Source organism: Alosa sapidissima, chromosome 13, assembly GCF_018492685.1.
Source record: "Alosa sapidissima isolate fAloSap1 chromosome 13, fAloSap1.pri, whole genome shotgun sequence".
In the NCBI taxonomy this organism is placed as follows: domain Eukaryota; kingdom Metazoa; phylum Chordata; class Actinopteri; order Clupeiformes; family Clupeidae; genus Alosa; species Alosa sapidissima.
In genome coordinates this window covers 21,231,011-21,254,105 of record NC_055969.1, presented here as the reverse complement: position 1 = coordinate 21,254,105, position 23,095 = coordinate 21,231,011, and the positions used below count along the sequence as shown (strand labels likewise).

At 42.7% G+C, this 23,095-nt stretch overlaps 3 protein-coding genes across 4 annotated transcripts; 1 reads left to right on the top strand and 2 right to left on the bottom strand.

Annotated features, from left to right (window-relative positions):
* Positions 1 to 255: 255 nt before the first annotated feature.
* On the bottom strand, positions 256 to 11,514 carry acads (acyl-CoA dehydrogenase short chain). Its single transcript, XM_042059947.1, has 10 exons — positions 11,435 to 11,514; positions 10,108 to 10,271; positions 9,330 to 9,479; positions 7,103 to 7,214; positions 6,267 to 6,418; positions 4,300 to 4,470; positions 3,263 to 3,400; positions 1,980 to 2,075; positions 1,575 to 1,631; positions 256 to 880 (listed from the first exon to the last, which is right to left on the bottom strand). The coding sequence occupies exons 1-10, from the start codon at positions 11,460 to 11,462 to the stop codon at positions 728 to 730; spliced, it is 1,221 nt and encodes a 406-aa protein (XP_041915881.1). The 5' UTR covers positions 11,463 to 11,514; the 3' UTR covers positions 256 to 727.
* A 374-nt stretch (positions 11,515 to 11,888) lies between these two features.
* Positions 11,889 to 14,874, bottom strand: crybb1 (crystallin, beta B1). The gene is made up of 6 exons (XM_042059248.1): positions 14,834 to 14,874; positions 14,125 to 14,268; positions 13,586 to 13,704; positions 13,228 to 13,360; positions 12,777 to 12,919; positions 11,889 to 12,288 (listed from the first exon to the last, which is right to left on the bottom strand). The coding sequence occupies exons 2-6, from the start codon at positions 14,248 to 14,250 to the stop codon at positions 12,111 to 12,113; spliced, it is 699 nt and encodes a 232-aa protein (XP_041915182.1). The 5' UTR covers positions 14,251 to 14,268; positions 14,834 to 14,874; the 3' UTR covers positions 11,889 to 12,110.
* A 3,888-nt stretch (positions 14,875 to 18,762) lies between these two features.
* Positions 18,763 to 21,817, top strand: cryba4 (crystallin, beta A4). Of its 2 annotated transcripts, none has more exons than XM_042059249.1 (6): positions 18,763 to 18,832; positions 19,616 to 19,700; positions 20,075 to 20,193; positions 20,787 to 20,928; positions 21,178 to 21,320; positions 21,579 to 21,817. In XM_042059249.1, the coding sequence occupies exons 2-6, from the start codon at positions 19,662 to 19,664 to the stop codon at positions 21,724 to 21,726; spliced, it is 591 nt and encodes a 196-aa protein (XP_041915183.1). In that variant the 5' UTR covers positions 18,763 to 18,832; positions 19,616 to 19,661; the 3' UTR covers positions 21,727 to 21,817. The 2 variants fall into 2 exon arrangements, with proteins under 2 accessions (XP_041915183.1, XP_041915184.1); XM_042059250.1 differs by having other exon boundaries at positions 18,811 to 18,832; positions 19,657 to 19,700.
* The last annotated feature ends 1,278 nt before the right edge of the window (positions 21,818 to 23,095 follow it).

Genomic DNA, 23,095 nt, shown 5'->3' with positions numbered 1-23,095 from the left:
TGTGTGTTGCCTGCATGGAGAAGACCAAATCAGATTCCTAGTATCTGTATACATGGCGAATAAAGTTGAATTGAATATGTATTACCAACAACTAAAAATTAACAGAATGCATTACGGTAATGGTAACACTGGCCATTGAAAGGGATTTCCTTCAATATGTAACCCACTGTGGTCAGTCCTTCCACAATAACTTAGCCTAAATTCATTTAAATTAAAACCAGCAGGGTTATCATAAGAGAAGTGGTAAATCCATAATGAATCATCACTCGGCAATTTATTTTAAAAAAACTTTGTATCCTACATATATACAGCCAAATATATTATGTCCTGAAAAAGCAGAACATGACAGACTGTGAGCTTGTTTCTCCAAAGAGGCATTATGGAGATGTCCCAGACACAAGGAGAAAAAGCAACAGGAGTTGAGAGACTGCTGAACTCTTGTGGACACCAAAGGAACTGCAGCCGAGACAAACCTGGGGGTGTTCCGCTGCCAGAACTTGGAAGAGGCATTCTGAACAGGAAGTAACCTGGCACCAGAATTGCACCGCCTCTCTCAAAATCCTGCTCTCCTCTGACCTATGAATGCAGTTGACAGCAGTTTGTTGACCCAATGAAAAATGAGGTAACCAAATGGTACAGGGAGGGGTCAAAACCCAGGCTCTGAAAAACATCATTAGTTCTTGTATTATTAGTTCAGGAAGTTCCTGTCCCTTGCAGTCCTTCTGTCCTACACCTGATACTCTTTGAGGACCAGGTTGGCGATGACGAGCCTCTGAATTTCGCTGGTTCCCTCGTAGATCTCAGTGATGCGAGCGTCACGGTAGTGCCTCTCGGCCGGCATGTCCGACACGTAACCCATCCCTCCCAGAACCTGGATGGACTGCGGACAAACCAGAGCAAAGACACAAACAGGGTCACACCAAGCATGTAGAGGTTCTTATTATTAATAAGATTATTATTATTTTATTATTATTATTAAAACACTGAAATGCTTCTCATTCAACGATGAGGTAATAGTAGTTAAACAGTTACTTTCTGTCTTCTGTGCATGCTGTTGTTCTGTGCTTTTATATGCACTTGGCTTACACAATATAGAGGGCCTGAACATAACAACAAAAAAGGAATCACAAAATGTTTGAAGAGCGCTTCCTGAACTCAAAACTGTTTGAGGTGCTCTTTGGATGGGAAACTGATAATCCAAAAGAAGAAGTTCCAAGGCACTCGCTGTTTCAAAACAGTTTAGTTAGAAAGACTTTATTATCACGGCTTGGTCATTTTAAGCCTTTAAAAACACTCTGATGTGTTTGACTCCCTGATGAAAATGATCCCTGAGTGTTTTTAAAGGTTTAAATTGACCAAGCCATGATAATAAATGCTTTTTAACTGTTTTGAAACAGAGAGTGCCTTGGAACTTGGAAAAAAAAAGGAATGTCTGACAAATACTGACCAAGTGTGTTACATGTATAGTAATACAGAACTCTGTTTAGGGTGTTTATGCCACTTATGCCTTCAAGATGGTTTAAGCACTTTTGAGGCTGTTGAAGAGCTCAATCTTAGACAGAGCTCAATCTTACCTGATGGGCAATATGAGTTGCAGCTTCGGAGGCTGCCAGTTTGGCCATGGCAGCTGCCTATAGCAGACAAGAGGACAGAAGGAGGTCAACAGCAGGCAGGCAACAACCAACTGACCAAGGTCACAACGCAATAGTGGCAAGCAACCTAGGTCCACTCAAGTGTAAGGGAGTGGGTGTGAGTGTCTGTATGTTCAGTCTGTACTTCTGGCTCTGCAGGCAATGTTTGTTTGTGTGTGTGTGTGTGTGTAAGGGAAACAGAGAGAGAGAGAGAGAGAGAGAGAGAGAGAGAGAGAGAGAGAGAGAGAGAGAGAGAGAGAGAGAGAGAGAGAGAGAGAGAGAGAGAGAGAGAGAGAGAGAGAGAGAGAGAGAGAGAGAGAGAGAGAGAAGTTGCCATGGCGAACTCGCCTTTGAGTAGGGTTTACCGGCGTCCTTTAGCAGCGCTGCCTTCCAGGTGAGCAGACGAGAGCTCTCAAGAGCCACAGCCATGTCTGCCAGCTTAAACTGGGACAGGAGGGAGAAACAGGTTAAACAGGTTAAACACACACACATACAGCCATGTCTGCCAGCTTAAACTGGGGCAGGAGGGAGAAACAGGTTAAATACACACACACACACACACACACACACACACACACACACACACACACACACACACACTGTAGAGCAGGGGTACTCAAATATATAAACATGAAAGGTCCACTTATGAAATTTCCATTCACTCCAAATGTTAGGTTGGCTACAGACGCTAAAAAAAAAAAAAAGACGCTAAACCCACATAACTCTGAAACTATACAAAAACAATGTGCCAGTATTAAAGCTGCAAGTCTGACAGATTGAGGGGACTTAGCCAAAATTTTGAATGCTTACAACTCTCATGCCCCTCCCCCACTACCACCGAGCACTCTCTCATCGAGTTTGTGCTCGTCAGTGCGCACCAGACTGTGATTGACAGTCAGATCTCACATAGTCCTGCTCTGTTTGGACCAGAAGAACCAGGAGCTGTGGATTTTTGCAAAACAAATAACAGGCTCTAAGTGGAGGTAGAAGTGCGTGTTTTTTGTTGTTCAGAGTGTCGGTTTCAGTGAATATGATCAAAAAAATCTTGCCAACTGCAGCTTTAATGGGTGACACTTTTAACCTGCCACCAGCCATTCATAAATGTTTATTATCTCCATAACTACAGCAGGAGGCAGAAACCTACTAGAAAGTGTCATCAAAGGGTCAAAATAGTAGCAGCCAAAGAAAGAAAGTAACAGCACAAGAGACAGCGTAAAATAAAAAAATTTGGCAGCATGCGATTTAAAAAAATACCGCATTATGCTTGGTTCTTAATCTCATTGCGATATACGCGTTTGCCTAGGTCTACTCAATGGTCACCTTTCTTTTCTTGCTGTTGGCCAGTTTTGAGAAAGCCATTTTGTGTCTATGCGTGCATGTGTGTGTGTTTGTGTGTGTGTGTGTGTGTATGAGTGTGCGTATGCATGTGTACGTGTGCGTGTGGGTGTATGTGTGCATGTGTATGTGTGTGTGTGCAAGCGTGTATGAGTGTACGTGTGTGCATGTGTACATGTGCATGTGTGCGTGTGTGTGCAAGCGTGTATGAGTGTACGTGTGTGCATGTGTGCGTGTGCATGTGTGTGCATGTGTATTTGTGTGTGTGCATGTGTGTGTTAAGCAGAGAAGGGCACCTGGATGGCCTGCATCTTCCCAATGGGAGCCCCAAAAGCCATTCTCTTGTGCGCGTAGTCTGCGGCGCAGTCCATAGCGGCCTGCGCGATGCCCAGAGCCTGGGCTGCAATCCCAATCCGCCCGCTGTCCAGGGTTTGCTGCGGGACGAGGAGGACAAGGACAGGTGTGGACAGGTGAGGTGGAAAAGCAGGTGAGGGGGATCGGAGTCACTCACTACAAGGGCATTTAAAAGGGTCAATGTCAAAGGGTCAATGGGTCAAGGAGGAAACATAGATTTCACATGTTAAAACTAAAGCAACATTCAGAATCACATCCTGACCTGACAACCATCAAAGCCCTGCAGCAGGAGGACATAGACTGCACCGGTCTGTGTCCAGAATCTCTACTCATTCACTACCTAGTGTCCTCCATAGTGAGGCACTGTATGATAGATCATCACTGTATACAGTAGAGCACCGTGTAGTTAATGACTGGATGCTCCAAATACAGGGAGGGCCTTTGGTGGGGCGCTCTTATGAGTAGATGTTTGTGAAGTTAGGGGCTCGTGTCATTGAGAGAAACAACATAGATATTAGAAAATTAGATACCGCATTGGGCTCCAGAACGTATGTAAATAGTGCCGCCATATTGGTGGGGGCAACAATCACTGGAGGCCAATGGAGAAACAGATGTCTATGATTGGAAATCAGACCGGTGTCTCTGACTGCCGACAAGTGTTGCCCATAGACTGTAAGGTGTTTGCCCCCAGCAATATGGCGGCCGCATTTACGTATGCCACCTAATAGAACTCGACGGACAATGCGGTATCTAGCTTTCTAATATCTATGAGAAACAGAGTTAGCGCACTTTGCCTGCCAAATAAATTAGGGTGGAAGAGGAAATAATTACTGGTGACACGAAACGTCAAATAATTTCACAGCAAATAATTTCAACATTTTGATGCAGCGAGCGACAGGCAAATCGGCGTTGATGTTGATGATCAGGGCTTTAGTGAAGTAGTGAAGGGTGATGTTGGGTGAGGGTGGTAGCGGCGTACCATGGCGATCTTGAAGCCCATGCCCCTGCTGCCCAGCAGGTTGCCCAGCGGGATGCGGCAGTCCTCCAGGATGATGTTGGCGGTCGAGGATGCCCGGATGCCCAGCTTGTCCTCCTTCTTGCCTAGCGACAGGCCTGGGTGCGGCATGGGTATCAGGAAGGCACTGATTCCCTGTGGGGGGGTGGGGGGGCACAACACAAGCACAGCGCCACCATGGGTGGGGTTATTATAATAGGATTAACACACTAAATCACCACCACAGGGATTTCATCTGCTTCATCTGTTCGACAGGGAACACGCCTCTTTGAACAACAAGATAACTGACTTATGCAGCATGTTCTTTTTCAGAGACAACTGGAAACAACGTAAGAAACATAATCGTGTCTCCAGGGCTTTTTACTCCATCAACATCCTCATCAGGGCCATTTTATAGTTCAGGTGACCAGTGTTGCTCAACAAAAACAAATTGATGGCAACAGATTTTGCAGAGCTGAGGGCTTTTATAGTTGATAGCAATAATTTTACGGTTAAAATTAATAAAAATTTAATTTCTAGACTTGTTTTAGTTGGCCATGTGACCCTTCTTGGTTTAAAACAAAGACACCCTCCCCACCCCAAATGAAATGCTAATGTACTGGTGCTAAGGGCTATCAGGTACACAGGACAAAGGATGTTACCTTGATATAATGTATCCATGTGTCATGAAATGTAAATATATTCATGTTTGGTATCATTGTGATAGTCTCAGTACAAGGATTGTAATGATTTGATTGTGAGAATGTTTGGAACATTCTATAAGTGATATTTCTGATATATGAGATATCTCCCCTCATGCTATTCTGATAAGAATGGATAGGTGTGAAATAGGTGTGTGAGTAGGTGTGTCTGATGCCAACTGGAGAACCAATCATGTGGGCTTGTTTTGGCGCCATTTTCTTCTTTGTTTAACCCATACAAAAGTAATTAACTTGCAATGTTTGTCAGACTAAGACTAGAAGGATGTAGAACGGAAGAGAGGGAGAGGTTGGCTACAGGCCAACCTAGGCCTTCCAGGCCTAGGCTACATCATAGACCATTTATGCACCCTCTGCTTGTAACAGAATAAACCTGATTCCTGAGTTTTTCCTGAAGTTTGCTAGTCTAAGATTAATATTAAGTAATTATTCACCATAATTACTTTCATAGTTCAGCAGCAGCGACAACTTGTCAAATAGAATGTCAACTAGTTTCTATAACAACTTGGACATTAACACTACATCTCATCACAAAACTAAAGTAAACACACATACACCGTGTGTGTGTGTGTGTATTTGTGTTTGAAAGTGTGCCAACTTTACTGCAATTCATCACAACGAAAAGATCAAGATAGACTGGTTCTCCCCCCCCACACGAACAGTGCGCTACATTGGAAACTGCCATAAATAACTTACCAAATACACCTGACATAGTTGTAATTAATGAACACACCAAAGCCGTTACAATAATAGAAATTGGTTGCTTTTTCGATGCTTACATGGACATCTGCTATGCTTCAAAACTGTTAAAATATCAACCATGGTACAATGTTTTCAATAACTACTGTCAATGGCTTCTCCTGTATAATCATCCTCATTTTTGGTAGTTTAGGCCATGTGCACAAGATGTGTGTCCGAGGCCTGCAGATCTGTGGACTACATAAGAACAAGGCCAAGAAACTGAAAAGATATTGCTCTGTATCAGCAGTAATTGGTAGCCTCTACATATGGAGGCGTAGGTGCCACCTTTACCCCTAATGTGCATAATGGACTGGGATATTGACTGCTGTTGTACACCTTTCTATCAAATTTGGATTATGCCATGATATATGCTTATTTTCTAATCCAAATAAAGAATTTAAATGTAATTGTGTGTGTGTGCGTGTGTGTGGGGGTGGGTGTGTGGGTGTGTGTGTGTGTGCGTGTGTGTGTGGGTGGGTGTGTGTGCAATACCTTATGTTTGAGGTTCTTGTCTGTGGTGGCGAAAACTACTGTGGCGGAGGCGTCCCAGCTGTTTGTGATCCAGGCCTTGGTACCGTTCAAGACCCACTCGTCCCCCTCCTGACGCGCCGTGGTGGACGCCGCACCTGCGTCGCTGCCGTTACCTGTGCAGAGGAGACACCACACACAGGGCTGTTACCTGTGCTGCGGAGTGCATTACCTGTACTACAGGTGCATGTTGCACACAAGGCTACCGTAGTCGCTCCCTATATGGTTGATGTATTGAGAAACGGTATGGCATTATGACAGAATGCGAGTCGATACGGAAGCTTTGTAATGTGCCAAAGAGGAGACAATCAGGCGATGAGAGACAGACAGTCAGGTGATGTTGGTCCAGGATGCTCTGGGGATAGAGTGCAGTGGGGTTTGTCTGCTGTTGGTGTGTGTTAAGTATAATGTTGATGTGATGTTATGCGGGTGCAGGAAGGTCAGTTAGGCGTTGGTGTGTGTTCAGGCTGGTTAGTGTTGTTGGTGAGTGTTCAGGCTGATGTTAGTGTTGTTGGTGAGTGTTCAGGCTGGTGTTGGTGTATGTTCAGGCTGATGTTAGTGTTGTTAAGTGTGTGTTCAGGCTGATGTTAGTGTTGTTAAGTGTGTGTTCAGGCTGATGTTAGTGTTGTTGGTGTGTGTTCAGGCTGGTGTTGGTGTGTGTTCAGGCTGGTGTTAGTGTTGTTAAGTGTGTGTTCAGGCTGATGTTAGTGTTGTTGGTGTGTGTTCAGGCTGGTGTTGGTGTGTGTTCAGGCTGATGTTAGTGTATATTCGGGCTGATGCTGGCGTGGCGTTGTGCCTACCTGGTTCACTAAGGGCAAAGCAGCCAACCTTCTCCCCGGTGGTGAAGGGGGTTATCCACTTCTCCTTCTGCTCCTCAGTTCCAAACTTCAGGATGGGGCCGATATACAGAGACTGCAGCACAACATTTCACCATGTGAAAATCTCCACTGAACTACGAACACAAGCTCTTTGTAGGCAGTTATGATGTATTTCCTAATATTGTTCTACTCATTGGCTGCATGGTGCAAAACATTTCAAGTTGTTATTGCTGTTATTTCTTGTTTAGTGCTTTGGCGTTTACATCCTCAGCTTCAACATAAACATCTGGTTCCAATATGTAGTAACTTACATGCAGTCATTTAACCGCAAAAAAATCCATTTATCATACAAGCATGACTGAGATACATTCCACATGTTAGAGGAAGACTTCCTGATAAAGTTGGCGTCTACATGTATGAGATAAGTCTAGTAGTCACCCATACAAGAGTCACTTAATTCTTAAGGCCCAATTGACACCTAAGATTTGTGACGAGACGAAACCGTTGCAGAAAGATTTGCAGCGGTGTGAATTAAATGTTGCATGTTGTTGCCAGCTCTTACAAGCAGTCACAAAACATTCACCACGTCTTGTCGCAGTTGCAAGATTTTAGAACGTTGCAGCTCATCTCGTCGCAAATCTTAGGTTTGAACCCCCCCACCCCCCCCTTAAGGCTGTACCATCACACCGGTGTGATGGGAATGTTGGAAGTTGGACATTCTAAAGAATATCTGGGTTCATTAAATTGAACACGGAATTTTAAAACCTTACATTGTTGCGGAACAGAATCTTCTGTTTGAATGTTCAAAACTGCTTACGGGTTAACCAGAGCCATATAAAGGTACCTTTATATGGCTCTGAGGTTAACTGCTGCCTACCTCTGCATTAAGATAACATATGGAATGTTAAAACGGAAGCCTTGTGGGGCCAACTATGATGCTGATAATGGAACTCTCTTGAAAGGGAGAGTTCCATTATCAGCATCATAGTTGGCCCCACAAGACTTCCTTTTTAAGATTCCATATGTTATCTTAAAGGTGCGATTTGTAGGATTGTTACCGAACGTTCTGCAGGCCAAAATCAAAACACTGGTGAACGTTCTCAAGACTACCAGACGCGAGCCTCTTCTGGGTTGCCAGATGTAATGAAGACTTAGCTAACGTTAGTTGACCTGCAGCTGCTTTAACGTTTCTCCAACCATGACCCAGCTACACATTACGGAAACAGTGAAAACAAAAAAACTAACCAACGTAACATATTTAGCTGAAGTTAGCGATGCAGATGAAGTTTAGCCTAGGCTACCTGTTGTGGAGAAATATGGCCAGCTCTGCGTCAGACTTGATATTCTTCGTTTGACGAAGACGTCACCATCTAAGGAAGCTCCTCCGATGTCCACTTAATTTGTTTCTTGTTTTAATTTTGGAAATTTGCCTGCCTCTTGTAGGCGTTCATGACTACAACTGACAGCTGTTGACAGTTGGCCTTTGCTAATTTGGCAACCCAAATAGGAGGACGCGCTAGCCCATTATTAATACGCTATTCTAGAATTAATCGTTCAAAACATAAACGAAAATTCCAAGACATTCCACCCCGTAACTCATTTTTTTTCATGGGTTTTACGGGGTTTTACGGGTTAGAGTAATGTTGTCAAATAAGCCATTACTTCAATTCATCGTGTTTCCTTACTCTCTGACAACATATGGTGATCATTTTTGGAATGGTTACAGTTTATTTTCCATTATTTCCTACATACTGGACCTTTAATGCAGAGGAAGTAGATTGGGAACCAAATAGAATGTTCAAGCATTGTTTTTGTTTTTATTGTTGAAAGGGTCTATATAAATGCAATGTGTTGTTGTAACCCAATCTGACAGAAAACTGCCACCAATGTACTGTGTGAGAGAAAGTTATTATTATGTCAAAGTATCATATTATGTTAAAGACTGACTTGAATTAACCAGATGCCACAGAGGCTCTTCTTCCACAGAACACAATGTGCTACACATTCTGAAATTCAAATCTCTTTCCTGATACACCTTTCCGGTTCACAAGAACGGCATTATCTGCATTTTTGTCTCTTTCCGTGAGTAATGTTTCAATATGCAATGTCTTTCTCATGTTACCTAACTCCAAATCACACACACACACACAGTCAGGTTATAGCACATGCTATCCCATCGACACAGGGTTCTCCATGACGACAGACTCACGTTGTTGACACTGACAACGACCCCAGTGGACGCGCACCCTCTGCTGACTTCCTCCACGGCCAGCGCGTAGGCCAGGTAGTCCAGTCCCGCTCCGCCTAGGTGTTCCGGAACCTCCACCGACATGACACCCATCTCGCCCAGTTCCCGGACCTGAGGACAAAAGAAGCTTGATTTATCACTGTCTCTGACAAGCCACAACATCTGCTGACACTAGTAACAGCACAGGTGTTGTAGTTTACAACAAATAACCTAAACAACATTAATCACCTGAACCATTAATATCAATTGATTCACCTTTGACCTTTGGTTTTCCAAAATCAACCTACATCAGACATTCAGCATTTACATTTGCCAAAATGTCCATTTATTCACCTTTGGTTTTTTGTACAGCATCTTGCTGGGAACCAGTTGAGCTACCTCTTGATGCAGACAGCCATGTCCCCCCAGAAGCCAGAGCTATTAGAAAGCTAGATACCACATTGGGCTCCAGAACGTATGTAAATAGTGCCGCCATATTGGTGGGGGCAACAATCACTGGAGGCCAATGGAGAAACATGTGACTCTGACTGGAAATCACACAGGAATCTCTGCCAGCAAGTGTTGCCCATAGACAATATGGTGTTTGCCCCCAGCAATATGGCGCCCACGTTCATGTATGCCACCTAATAGAACTCAACAGTCAATGTGGTATCTATCTTTCTAATATCTATGGTCTCACCCACCACCAGTGGCTAGTTCCCTGACCCCTGACTCCAGTACTATCCGGATGCTCCTCTACCTGCTTGGCTGGGAAGACATGCTCCTTGTCCAGTTTAGCTGCGATAGGAGCCAGCTCTCTGTCGGCGTAATCCCGGCATGTCTGCCGGAGCATTTGGTGCATCTCTGGCAGCTCGGCTAGCTGGGTGATGTAGCGCTTGCTGCAGCCCACTGCCATGCCCAACGCTGGAGGCACAGCACAGAGAGACGACAACATTCAACATTCAGAGTCAGAACAGGAAGGAACAACATTGACCACTAAATTACAGGAATAACACTGACCAAATGACAGGATAAACACCACACTTGTATCAAGTAAGACACCAACATAGATGACCCATAGTTCCTTGCCTCTTATTTCATCAGCATTAGTGAGCATTAATCATATAACTGACTGTAAACAACACACTGCAACTGTGTGGTAGTGTCAGCTGAATATTAACAGGCAGTAAGACCTTGAAGCACTATGAGGTAGCGTTAGCCAGATATTAGTTACTGATTCAAAACGGCTGTGATCTGGCTGATATATGAGGCATGGTAGTAATAACGTAGTACCAAAGGGCTGCTAGAATAGAATTTATTTATACATGAGAGAAAGGAGTGATTATATTCGGGCAAAGCATGAACGTTTTCATAACACTATGATGGAAACTGGGTGAGAGGTTACAGAACCTTAAGTGCGCTGTCACCTTTGTCCTAGTGATGGCGCGCGTCTTACTGACAGGCGCTATTGAATTTGATGGAAAAATTCCGTGAATTTTCGCGTCAATACAATATTAAATAAGAGACTTGAATGTAATTGAGCACAACTGCACCCTTGCTATCGCACCTTACAGCGAAAGTAATTTAAATTGGGTACCTAACTCCTATAACTCGATAGCCAGTTATGTCAACGTCAGTACACTTATTCAAACCCATTGAGGAAGTGCCTGTCTTAGTTACTTAGTTAAACTTAGTTAACTCCCTGGATTAAAAGGAAAACAACCATACAATTCATGAAATAAATGCACTTGAAAGTAACCTTCGCTAGCAAATACTCAAAAATACTCCACTCCAATATCTAATACATGCCTACTGGAAAACATAGTAGAAACCACAGTAAGCTAACAAGATAGAAAGCTAGTTTGGTTACCTAGCACAGACAGTCAGCAGCAGCAGCAGCCAGCCAGCAAGCTGGTAGGTTCACGCTAGCAAAATATCTTAGGTAATGTTAGCATACTTCATGTGCTTCAAATGTCATGAGTAGAATTCCATTATTTCCAAATAACAATTAAATCGTCAACCTGTTATACCTTTAACCTGTAAAAATCACAGTAAGTAAAATGTGGAATTGTCACTTTATTACTGACCTTTCCGTGCTTTGAAAAGTGCTGCCATCTTGATGATGCCACTAGCTAGCTTGTGCAACTACCATAGAACTAGATGTCAGAAGAAAACAGAGCGACAAGCTGATTATTTGATTGGCTAGTCGAGTGTAACGTCACGACGATAGTGCTGTCTGTTATCATAAAGATAGGAATATTTTCCACACATACTATATATAACACTCCTGGTTATCTAAAATGACAAAATAAAACGAAAAAAAAAACAATTAGTCAGAATTACTTAATTTTATTTAAAGCAGAGGAGATATTCATTTGATCAATATACAGTATAATTGTCTTCACATGTTTAGAGTAGGCCTAGGCTAGACATTGCCTACTGCCATAGGCTACTTCTAGGCCTATATCTTTGTGCAATGTCATATTGTATAAATAAATACATTTATTTACTTGACATTAACAAATAGATGTGTTTAAAAATAAATAAATCAATAAGTCTGCAAATTTGGGTTTTTCAAAACATGTTTATTTTTTGGCATCATAAAAAGTCACGTCAGATGTCCGTTTACAATGATGTCATGCTATTCTGTGGGAATGGGGAAATGAGAGAGATTTGGGGTGGAGGGAAGAGATCTGGATGGGGGGATAAAAAGCGCCCGTGGGAAGGCTGGTTGCTAGGCCACCGGTTTGCGGCAGGGCTGGCTCACTGTTTGGCAGAGGTGAGGTTGAAGCATCCGCGCTGGTGGAACTGCATATCCCTCACGCGACGCATGGACTGGATCTGAGGTTGGAAGGCGCAAAACTCGTTGTAGTGTCTGTACTCGCCGCACTCGAACAGGTACTGGTAGCCTCTGTATCCAGGGTACTGGTAGCCCACCCAACTGGAGAGGAAGAGCACAATTTGATTAAAAAGCTGACAAGAACAGAGGTCAATCCATGATAGTTAACTTAATCACATCCCGTCATCAAATGCTGATGATGTATTCCAATATGTAAGAAGTATTTGCAATTGTATAATTATAGTATAACTGTATATTTGTGATCTTAGTTCCCTTGTGCCTCTGAGAGAGCTGGCCAAGCAAATGGGTGAGATCATTTCCATTCTCAGAGTTCAGCTGATGTTGGCTACTCTCCCCTCTCTGGGGGGATTCCTCTGTCTAGTCTGTGATTGGGCGCTTGGTTAAGCGTGGGCACACTTGATTATGGTTATGGTTCTTGGCAGATGTTTTTTTTTTTTTTTATCCAGACCCACAACAACATCAATAAACATCATCATTAAAATGGTTTAAAGTAGTTATATAACCTATATAAAAAAAATACTACTAATAGAAATAGACTAAATAATTTTCTTAGAATAACATGTACGTACGCTCCACCGGGCACTCTCACGCTGCCCACTCTGTCGCAGAAGCCATGGGCCCACAGGGTTGGCACGTCATCCTCCTGGATCTCCATCTTGTTGCCCTTGAAGTCGGACAGCTCGAACAGGCAGATCTTGTGCTCCATGTTGTCCTGTAGGAGTGAAGCGGAGATGTGGGCGGATGGTGAGAGAGGAAGGAGCATTTGAAAGCAGTGTGTGTCAGTGTGGTTCAGTGCACTGCAGACTGTTACTCTACAGCTTGGGAAAAAAATCATACCCAATACTATTTCTTTAGGGAGTGAGTCAGTAAATGTCTGTAGTGTTTCTCTGTGGGTGTACTGTATGCTGAACATTTCTACTAAATGTGTCATGGTTCTTGTAGGTTGAATTGTGCATCAGAGAATTAATAAAATTCTTAGAATTCCTATGAATTTCCAGGAAGTTGTAGTGCAGTCCTTACCATGCGGATAGGTCTAAGGGACATGAGACAGTCACTGCGGTAGCTGTTGGACCAGGTATCCCAGCGAGGATACTCGCCCTTCTCCAGGATGAACATCTCCCCACGGAAGTTAGACTGCTCGAAGGCCACGAAGCTGGAGGTGGGGATGCAGGGGGAGAAGGAGAGCGCAGTGAGGGGGAGGAATCACCAGGGGGCGCCATCAAGCAGCAAGATTGAGATCAAGGGGAGAAAAAGAGGGAGGAGACAGATTGAGTACAGAAGGCCAGAATCTGACGGACTGCTAATTTCATTAATCTCTGCAGTAGCAGTCAGAACTATTCTAAGTGCTTTCGGAGGAGTTTTGCTGTGATGGACTTACGGGCCGCACTCCACAATGATACTGCGCACTCTGTCCATTCCTTGGTCACACACGTTCACACACTCGTTCTGAACCTCGATCATCCTGCCCTGGAAGTTCTCCTGCTCGAAGAGCATGATCTGTGGGAACAGTTTGAGAACACTATTGAAAGAAAGAGCCACATGAGATCTACTGCCGTCAAGCACTAGTCACAAAAACATGAGGACCTTTACCATTTAATCCATTAATATATTACATTGATATTATCTATTATATATATTTCATTATTCCTTAACAATTGTCATCATTATATTACAGTTAAACCCATTACCCATTTATTGTTTTTGAATAGATGCAGAGAGTGCTCCACTGTTTAGAGACTGCAATTTCTCCATTTTCAGCAATCCAGCTGTCTAGCTTGCAGTCAACTCTGCACTGGATGTGAGCTGGGCCTGAGCCAGAGGCAGCAGAGCCCTGTGTGTGTGTGTGTTAGTGTGTGTGTGTGTGTGTTAGTGTGTGTGTGTGTGTGTGTGTGTGAAGCGTGAGGAGGATGCACTTACTCTGAAGTTGCCCATCATTCCGGGCTCTCCGGTCTTGGTGGCCTTGCTGCTGGCGGCGGGGGCGGGAGCTCCCTTGTCCTTGGCGTCAGTGCCCTGGTTGGAAGCGGACTTGGCGGTCTGAGACATGATTTAGGTTCAGAGAGTCTGGGAGAGAGCAGAGAGAAGAGCAATGTGAGGTCCAGGTGATAACCAAGAGATCAAGAGATGGACTCACTCCAAACATCCATGGAACAGTGTGCATTGGTGTTGGTGGTGGCTCAGGAAGTGAAGTCATAGTTGGGATATGATTTTACAAAACTGGCTTCACTTTTAAACCCATTTAACATTCCAGCAGTTAACACCAGATATGTCTAATTAAAAGCTCTGCCTGAATCCCAGGCAACAACCAAAAATTTGTCTGGCTGCTTTCCGTGACTTATAATGGCCCTCAAGCAGGCAGGCAGTGCTGGCAGGCTGCAGGTATTTGGGACAGGGGCAGGCGGGTAAACCCAGAGTATGATGGGAAGCTTAATGATGGATCCCAATCATCATCACCTGTTCTGCCACCCTTGCCCACCTGTCTCCATGCCATGGAGCGCACTGCTCATCCTGTGAATGTGTGTGTGTGTGTGTGTGTGTGTGTGTGTGCATGTGTGTGTGTATGAGTATGTATGTGTGTGTGTGTGGTGTGTGTGTGTGTGTGCTGCTGCTTCCTGGGCTGGGCCCTTACCTGTTATGAGTACAGCTTGCAGTGCCTGTGGGGCTGGCTGGCTCGTGCTGGTCTTCCAAACCCTGCGGCCAAGCTTTTATACTCTGGCAAGGGGAGTATGGAGGGGCTTGGCGCACAATAGAAACACTCCCGTCATCAGTGTTGGTCCGCATCAAAGCCGCCGGGTCATCGCTACGCCCAGAAAGTTCTCCCTCTGGGTCCCCGTAAGCACTTTGTCCTCAATGGAAAGCCCTGACAATGGCAGTTTCAGCCCGCGGGGCAACACTGCTAGCTATAGGGCTTGCACAGATCATAGGAATGTATAGGCCAGAGGTTGAGGCATGCTAATCCTCTGATAGTTTCTCTCTCTCTCTCTCTCTCTCTCTCTCCCTTTCCCACTCTCTCCATCTCTAACTCTCTATGTCTGTTCACATTCTACCCACATACCTTTCGATAAGCCACAACATCTCTTGACTTGGTGACAGTAATATATGATTAACATTTGTATGATGCATTTAATTTTCTAAAAGGCCTTTGCTTGTGTGAAGCGTGAGTAAAAATATGTAATTCTGTTCTTTAGCCAAGCTTCCACACATACATTTTTAAAACTCTTAACACAGAGATCCAAAATTATATTTTATAACGAATGTTATTTAATTTAGGGATGTCTCGCTACTGTATACTGCATTCAGTTACTTGACACTCTGTGTATTTTTGCAATTTGCCTCTATGTTCTTATCGCTCTATCTTGCTTGAAATGGAATGAGAGTGACCTGCCTTTGTAGACTTATATAGACTTTTGGGCAAGATGCCTGGACACTAGTGAAGTTTTTCAGGCAATGGAGAAAAAATGCATTGTGTGTCTCTATAGAGCAGGGATCTGAGGAGCTGTTTGAGCCCATTCTTTCAGTGGACAGTTTGTAAGGCCGCAATGTCAGTGTAAACACCAAAAAAAAACCATGGGGAAACAAGCTGGCTTGACCCTGTCACCGCCTCCAAGTACACATTATAAATCACAGGGTTGTTTGGGTTTTGTAGATTTGAGGTTGTGATTATTGCGTGATTTAAAATTATGGGCCTCTAGCTCTTTTTTTTCTCACTGTTCTTTCAATTCTTCATTTATTAAACAACATTCTGGTGCATATTTGGAAGAAATATTTGGTTCTGGCTTGCATCCACAGTGACAGTATCAGTGTGCACTGCATGAACAAAACACCCCCCTCTGTACCTCTGTCAGCGTCATGCTGCATCTATTGTTTTGAGGATAACAGTCACCTCTCATAGGAGTGACCAGTAAATATATACTGTGGTAATAATCTATGACAAATATCTTTGTAATCTTAATGACAAAAGTATATTATATCTACATTAGATTGCCATGACACTTCCATAACCTTTTGATGTTGTCCACGAAACTATTTATTTATGTCGTCACCCTGCAGTGTGTACTGGGATATTGACTCCGGGCATTACTGTGGTTGAAATTCACGTAACACGTTGATCTAGCCAACATGATTAACACCAGGCAGCCATCATTTAGCCTTCAGAACTCAGTGTCATCTGAGCTGAAGTGTAACACTGTGCATACTGGGGATAAGGGCAGCAGAGATCGCCCCCTATTGGAGGCATCCATGAGGAAAAGGCCTTTTCTTCTGGAGCACTGATGTGAGTTGAGTGGCCTGCACCATCACTGTTGCTCTTGCTCTTGAATGCAATGCAACTAATGCAACTTATCTGACTTCATACCTCTATTGTATATGGGAGTAGGTCACAGCTTAATTTAAGGGAGAGGACATACATAAAAATTATATATTATTATTATTGTTATTATTATTATTATTAAAAATTGATACATTATGTGTGTGTGTGTGTGTGTGTGTATATATATATATATATATATATATATATATATATATATATATATATATATATATATCAGGGGTGTAACGGTACACAAAAATCATGATTCAGTATGTACCTCTGTATTGAAGTCACGGTTCGGTTCATTTTCTCTACAGTAAGCCTGTAAGTACTGTTAGTCTAACATTCACTGACAATATTGCTGGTACTCAACACATATAACACATATAACAATGTAAACCTAAACAGTTCGGTACGAATGTGCGTACATTTACACCCCTAATATATGTATATATCTCTTCACATATCCACTGTTTATTGTGTGATTTAAAACCACATAAACCACAGCTGATAATTGTACATTTGTCTTATCCCGATGTGGTCAGAGAAAGCAATGAGCGTTAGAAGTCATGTTCATTATTGTAAAGAGAAGACTATGGTTGTTGTTTACATAATTTGCACTACGATCACCTTTAGATTTACATAATCTTTACCTCCCCTGTTTCACTCCATTCACAAGCTTGTGTTAAAGGATAATAGCAACAGTTCAGTCAAAGAGTTTACAACGTGGTATGTTTTGTTGATATGCATGTCACCGGGGTGACCGAGTGACCTTATGGTAGAGGGAAGTCGATTGTGGCTGTTCTGTCAGTCATGTCACACACGAGTCTCAAATAAGGCTTTTAAAAACGTGTTTTCAAAAATAATCTTTAAAAATGAATGCTTTTTTTGGTTGCACAACTGTGTTTAAACAAGTCTTAATGGCTGCGTAACATTTACAGGGGTTTTAATACATTTTTTAGACTGTAAACCCAAAAATGTCAAATGTTTCTAAAAAAGTCCACATTTGTTTGTTTTTTTGGTAAGTATACCTGAGAGTGTCTACAGTTCTTACCTTGGCATTGCAAATACCATACTTTTTAAATTCTAAATTTAATACTTTTCACATAGTGTTAATTTGCTCGGACAGTTGCGCCACCTGACATTTTGAGGGTTTGAAATAACAAAACATAAAATATATATAATTGTTATGATAAACAGAAAATGTGTTCAAATTATACAGGTTTTATAGAATAAAATGATGCTTGTTATGAATCATTTAAAATGATTTTAAACCAAAGTAATGCACTTGGACACAAAAATCTGCATGTCACGTCATTGCGCTACTGACTTGTTTATTTATTTTTTAACAATAGTTCTATCAGGATGAGAATCACATAAAAATAAAATGGACTGTATGATAGATATTGCTCAAAATCAAATCAATATATTGGTACTACAAATGAATCTTTTATTTCACAATTCATTAAGTATTTTGTGGGGATGTCAATTTGATTAAATATTCATTCATATAAGAAACAAGCGGGGATGAATATTTCCTTGATGGAATGCTATCCAGGAAATATGAGATTCTGTTATAGTGAACTGAAATGGAAATAAAATGTCTACAGTAAAATCAAATGGACTGCCTGAACTTTAAATGGGGAGTAGCAGGGTTTTCAGGGTTGGTTTGTGTCTTTTGCTTTCCCCCACCCTCCTGAAGGCTTTCGAAGAGCACTTAACTTTTTTGAACTTAATGGTTTTTGTGTGTGTGTGTGTGTGCGTTGGTGTGCATGTGTGTGTGTGCATATGTGTATGTGTACATATTTCATATTTCTTTGAGAGAGTGAACATACCACTGTTTATGAATGTAAATGTTGCTATTGCTTTTGCCTGTACATGCATGTAAGTGCTGTGTGTAAGTGTGTTTTTCGACTCTGCTTTCGGGAGACGGGGGAGTCTGTGCGCGTGCCTGTGTGTCATGGTCCATGTACTCTTTGTGTGTGTGTGTGTGTGTGTGTGTATGTATGTCTGCAAGTGTGTATGCGGATTTCTATTGGCATACGTCTCTATGTGTGTGCACACATGTGCATGGACCTGCGGGCACGTTAAAGCAGCCCTGGTGCGCACTCACGGCCTGGGGGGTGATAGTGTAGCGTCTGCATTTCTGCTGCTCTATAGATTTAACCCCCCTTTGTTGGGGCCACAATGGCGGGCCCCTCCCTCGATGCTGAGCCGGGGGTTTTACCCGGGCCCTTTGCCAGGGGAGGCTTTAAAAGGGTAGAGGCGCGTGCCAGGTTTCACTCTCACGCCAGGACGTCCCAAGGGCATCAAAGCGAGGTGAGTTCCCACTACCACCCTCTCTCCAAACCTGACTCCCCTCACTCGGTGCACAGCCCCACGATCTGTCCCCCACCTCCCGCATACGCACGCACTGATCAGCTCCCACAGACCGGAGAGGATGGAGAGCACGATTTAGTAGCAGAGGCAGCAGCAGCAACAGCAGTAGCAGCCGTACCAGCGGCAGCAACAGCACTAGGACTAGCAGTAGCAACAGTAGCAGCAGCTGGTTCCCTCTGGCTTTGCCGGCTTTATTCATTCTTGTTCAGATCTTTAAATAGAGCAGTAATGGTTTCGAGCAAACATTCAGGCTTGACACGCTATTCAGAGTTGCTCAGTGAACATAGATGGATACTATGCTGCTTGGCACTGTGCTTAAATATAAAAGCATCTAAAAAAGAAATTGGATTTAACTTGCTCACACGTGCATATACATTTGGAGTTGGGCAGAAGTATAGGATGCCATTGCCTGCTGTTATACACTTTGTGATGTGGACCATGAGATGTTCCTTGTGCTTTTTGTAGTTTTATAGCTATACAATATTCCTAGTTTGTTTATTAAGTGTAAATATAGAAGGCTGATCCCCTGCTGTGGTTAATGGTTTTAAATGCTCGTGTATATTGCACAGTGTATTATTATATAGATGATCTTCTCCTGTACATTTCCCCATGGTGTTATTTGTTAATCAGTCTAGGTTTACAAGGGAGTGGGGTAGGGGTCTATGCCTGTATTCAATGTTTTAAATTACTCACTAAGCAATGTTTTTTCTCTTCCATATTTAGTCTGTCATCAGTAACACCTCTGGTCTCTTCCCCCGTTGCAGACAAGATGACTCACCATTGTACCAAGTTCTCTGGCCACTGGAAGGTAGGTGTGAAAGTCGCCACAGGGATCCATAGATAATTACACAAACACACACAGATGAGGACACCTCAGGGAAAAAGATTGCTAAAAATACACCTCCATCAACAGTGTGACACATTGACTTGACCCAGACACCCAATACATTAAGAGAATTTTGGCCTATTTTTCTTGCAATTTGGTGACAACATGGAGCACAAATATTGATCTATGTTAAATTTCTGTGTCAGTTTAGCAAAAAAAAAAAAATTGGAACTGAAGTAACTTGATAATCAAAATTCTTTTAGTAGGACTGGACCTTTATTAGTTAGTCCCATATTTGTGTGATACTCATGGAACCTCAGGAGCTCTGAATAAGGTGTTCAATCATTCTGTTGCAGATTATTGTGTACGACGAGGAGTGCTTCCAGGGCCGTCGTCATGAGTTCACCTCCGAGTGCTGCAACGTGATGGAGTTCGGCTTCGAGACTGTCCGCTCCCTCAGAGTCGAGAGTGGCGCGTAAGTCTGTGTTAACCCTCTTCAAGGAGCCGAGCAGTTCTTTAGCTTTTTTTTTTGTTGTTGTCCTCACAACAGCAAGCAGCCTGTTTTTTTTTTAGAACTGTGTATTTTGGTATTTTCATGTCAAAACTCATATAGAGACAGGTTGGTGTTAATTGAAGAGTTGAGCTGCCACATTTTGTGTGCAGGAGACTGTTGTGCTCTACGCTGTTCTGTACGTTTCACACCTCACATTGAGCACACCCTGTGCCTGTAACAGGAACACCACAACTTATTCCCGCCAGCCATTGGCGGCTCTTTAAATGTCAAATTGGAATGATACCCACATATACGCAAAACAAGGGAACATATTTTACATGCTACTTAACTCATTGGTGTTTTAGGCCAACACACACTGCATTTAGTAATGCAGTTCAACTCAGTTTAATTTTACTCAGTTAAACTCAGTTTACTCAGTTAAAATCTATCCATTTATCCAATTGATTTTATATTTAATTTCGTTATATATTTCAGTGACATTATATTTTTTCTTCAGTAAGTTGATGTGTATGCCCGTAACTAACACATATTCCTTGTATTGTTTTTCCTCCTAGCTGGGTGGGCTATGAGCATGCCTCCTACCAGGGCCAGCAGTTTGTGCTGGAGAGGGGAGAGTACCCTCAGCCTGACGCCTTCGGAGGTAGCAATGCCTACCACATCGAGAGGATGACCTCTTTCAGACCCATCGCCTGTGCTGTAAGTCCTCCTCTGTTTCTGTGGCAAAATGCTCAGGCCATCTCTTCTAATTAAGCCCATTATATTATGTTACGGCATATGATGCATTGGACCTAAATAACCGTTCACCTCATCTCCTGAAGGGGCTTACAATACTGAAAGAAGAACTCATATTGGCAATGCCACTACCATCTTACAGGAGATGAAATCAGTATTTGAGAGTCTGCTGACATCCATTTACCATTTTCAAACCCCATTTGAACTCCACAGAACCACAGAGAGTGCCGTATGACCATCTATGAGCGCGAGAACTTCCTGGGCCGCAAGGGCGAGCTGAGCGACGACTACCCCTCACTCCAGGCCATGGGCTGGTGCAACAACGAAGTCGGCTCCCTGCGCGTCCAGTCTGGAGCGTGAGTGTCCACTACGATCCACACACTTGTTCTGTCTTCCTTTTCCGTTTAAGTTGGGCTATTTGGACCCATCTGGTCAACACACAGGTTTTAAAAGTGCAATACAGTTCAAATGTAAGACTATTAGTGCATTCATGGAAGAGCCAAGTTAAATGGTGTCTCTCTCCCTCTTTCTCCCTCTCTCCTTCTATCTATCTATCTATCTATCTATCTATCTATCTCTCTCTATCCATCTCTCTTCCTGTCTTTCCTCAACAGTTTTGTGTGCTACCAGTACCCTGGTTACCGTGGATACCAGTACATCATGGAGTGTGACCGCCACTGTGGGGAGTACAAGCACTTCAGGGAATTCGGCTCCCACTCCCAGACCCCTCAGATTCAGTCCATCCGCCGCATTCAGCAGTAACCTCAGCCCGCTCCCGATCACCCGCCTCTCCCTCACAAACTCTCTCCCCCCTGCTGCCCAATGCTGAATAAACTGTGTTTCTTAAACTTCACCGAATTCCTGTAATGCATCTGTTACATGCTAGTCTCTCCACTCAGAAAAAAAACAAAACAAATAGATGTTTATGAATGCCACCACCATCTCACATGCTCACCAACATAAATGATGGTTATAACCTGCTATAGCCTAACCCACAGAATGACATCTACTTGTGTGAAGATTCTAAAATGTACAGTGAAAATTTACAATTTTTTGTGCCGCATGTTGTAGGATTTGTCGATAAATTAAGCTATGAAACTTATGAGAAATGTCAAAGTGAGTTTATTTCAACATGAAATTTCCAACAAGCTGGCCTGTCCTAAGGCAGCTTGCTATTGTTTTTGCATTTGCCTATGTTTGCCACAAGAGAGAGCTAATACTCTATAGCCTGTAATCTGAACACATATCCTTCTCAAATTAAGTTTTCAGTTGAAGGAATACATTTCCCTAGGAAGATATTTTATGTATATTATGTCGATGGACAACCAGGTTCAATTCTGGGGTCATATACGACTAGCACAACTACAATTGAGATGGAGATGAGGAATTTATATGTAAAACTATTTGTTGTGGGGGCAACTTCAAAAGTTTAGATTAGTATCATGTTTCTAGGTTTTAACTGTCAGGAGGGTATGCAGGCCTAGGCCTACATATTTCCATGGCGTCAATGTCATGTCAAATATTAACATGCACTCTGTGTTTAAAAGGTAAGATGAGAGCAAGAATTCAGTATCAAATGTGTAATAACCAGATTACGTATTAACGAATGGACTTAATGGACTTTTATTCTCAGTTGCATTAGTACATTTCTCAAATCATCCTGAACATTTTTCAAACAGTGAGTGCATTTCTCAAAACTATTTGTACAAACACACCACTTACTGTAAAAGCTCAGAGGCCTAATTTTATCAGAATCCTTTTGTTTCTTTGACAGAAGTAAATGAACATGTCCTTGCCATCAGAGGTGTAGCCTACGTTAGGTTTTTATTATTATTTGTTCAACAAAACTACAATCCCTGTCGATATAATCCCCTGGAAAGTAAATTTTAGTCAAACTCAATGGTAAACATATGATAGGCTACCTTGTTGTCAGACATTGTGGCACACATGGCCTACAGTAGCTTTCCTTCATACTTGCTCAGCACTGGCTCAGTGTTCTTTCACATTTTAGATATTTCCTGATTGAGGCCTATCATCAAAAACAAACTTAGTTTTATGTTAATTGATTTAAAACTACAAAACTGTGTTGAACAAGTAGCCTAGGGTAATTTGGAGGATTCCGAATTCTAGA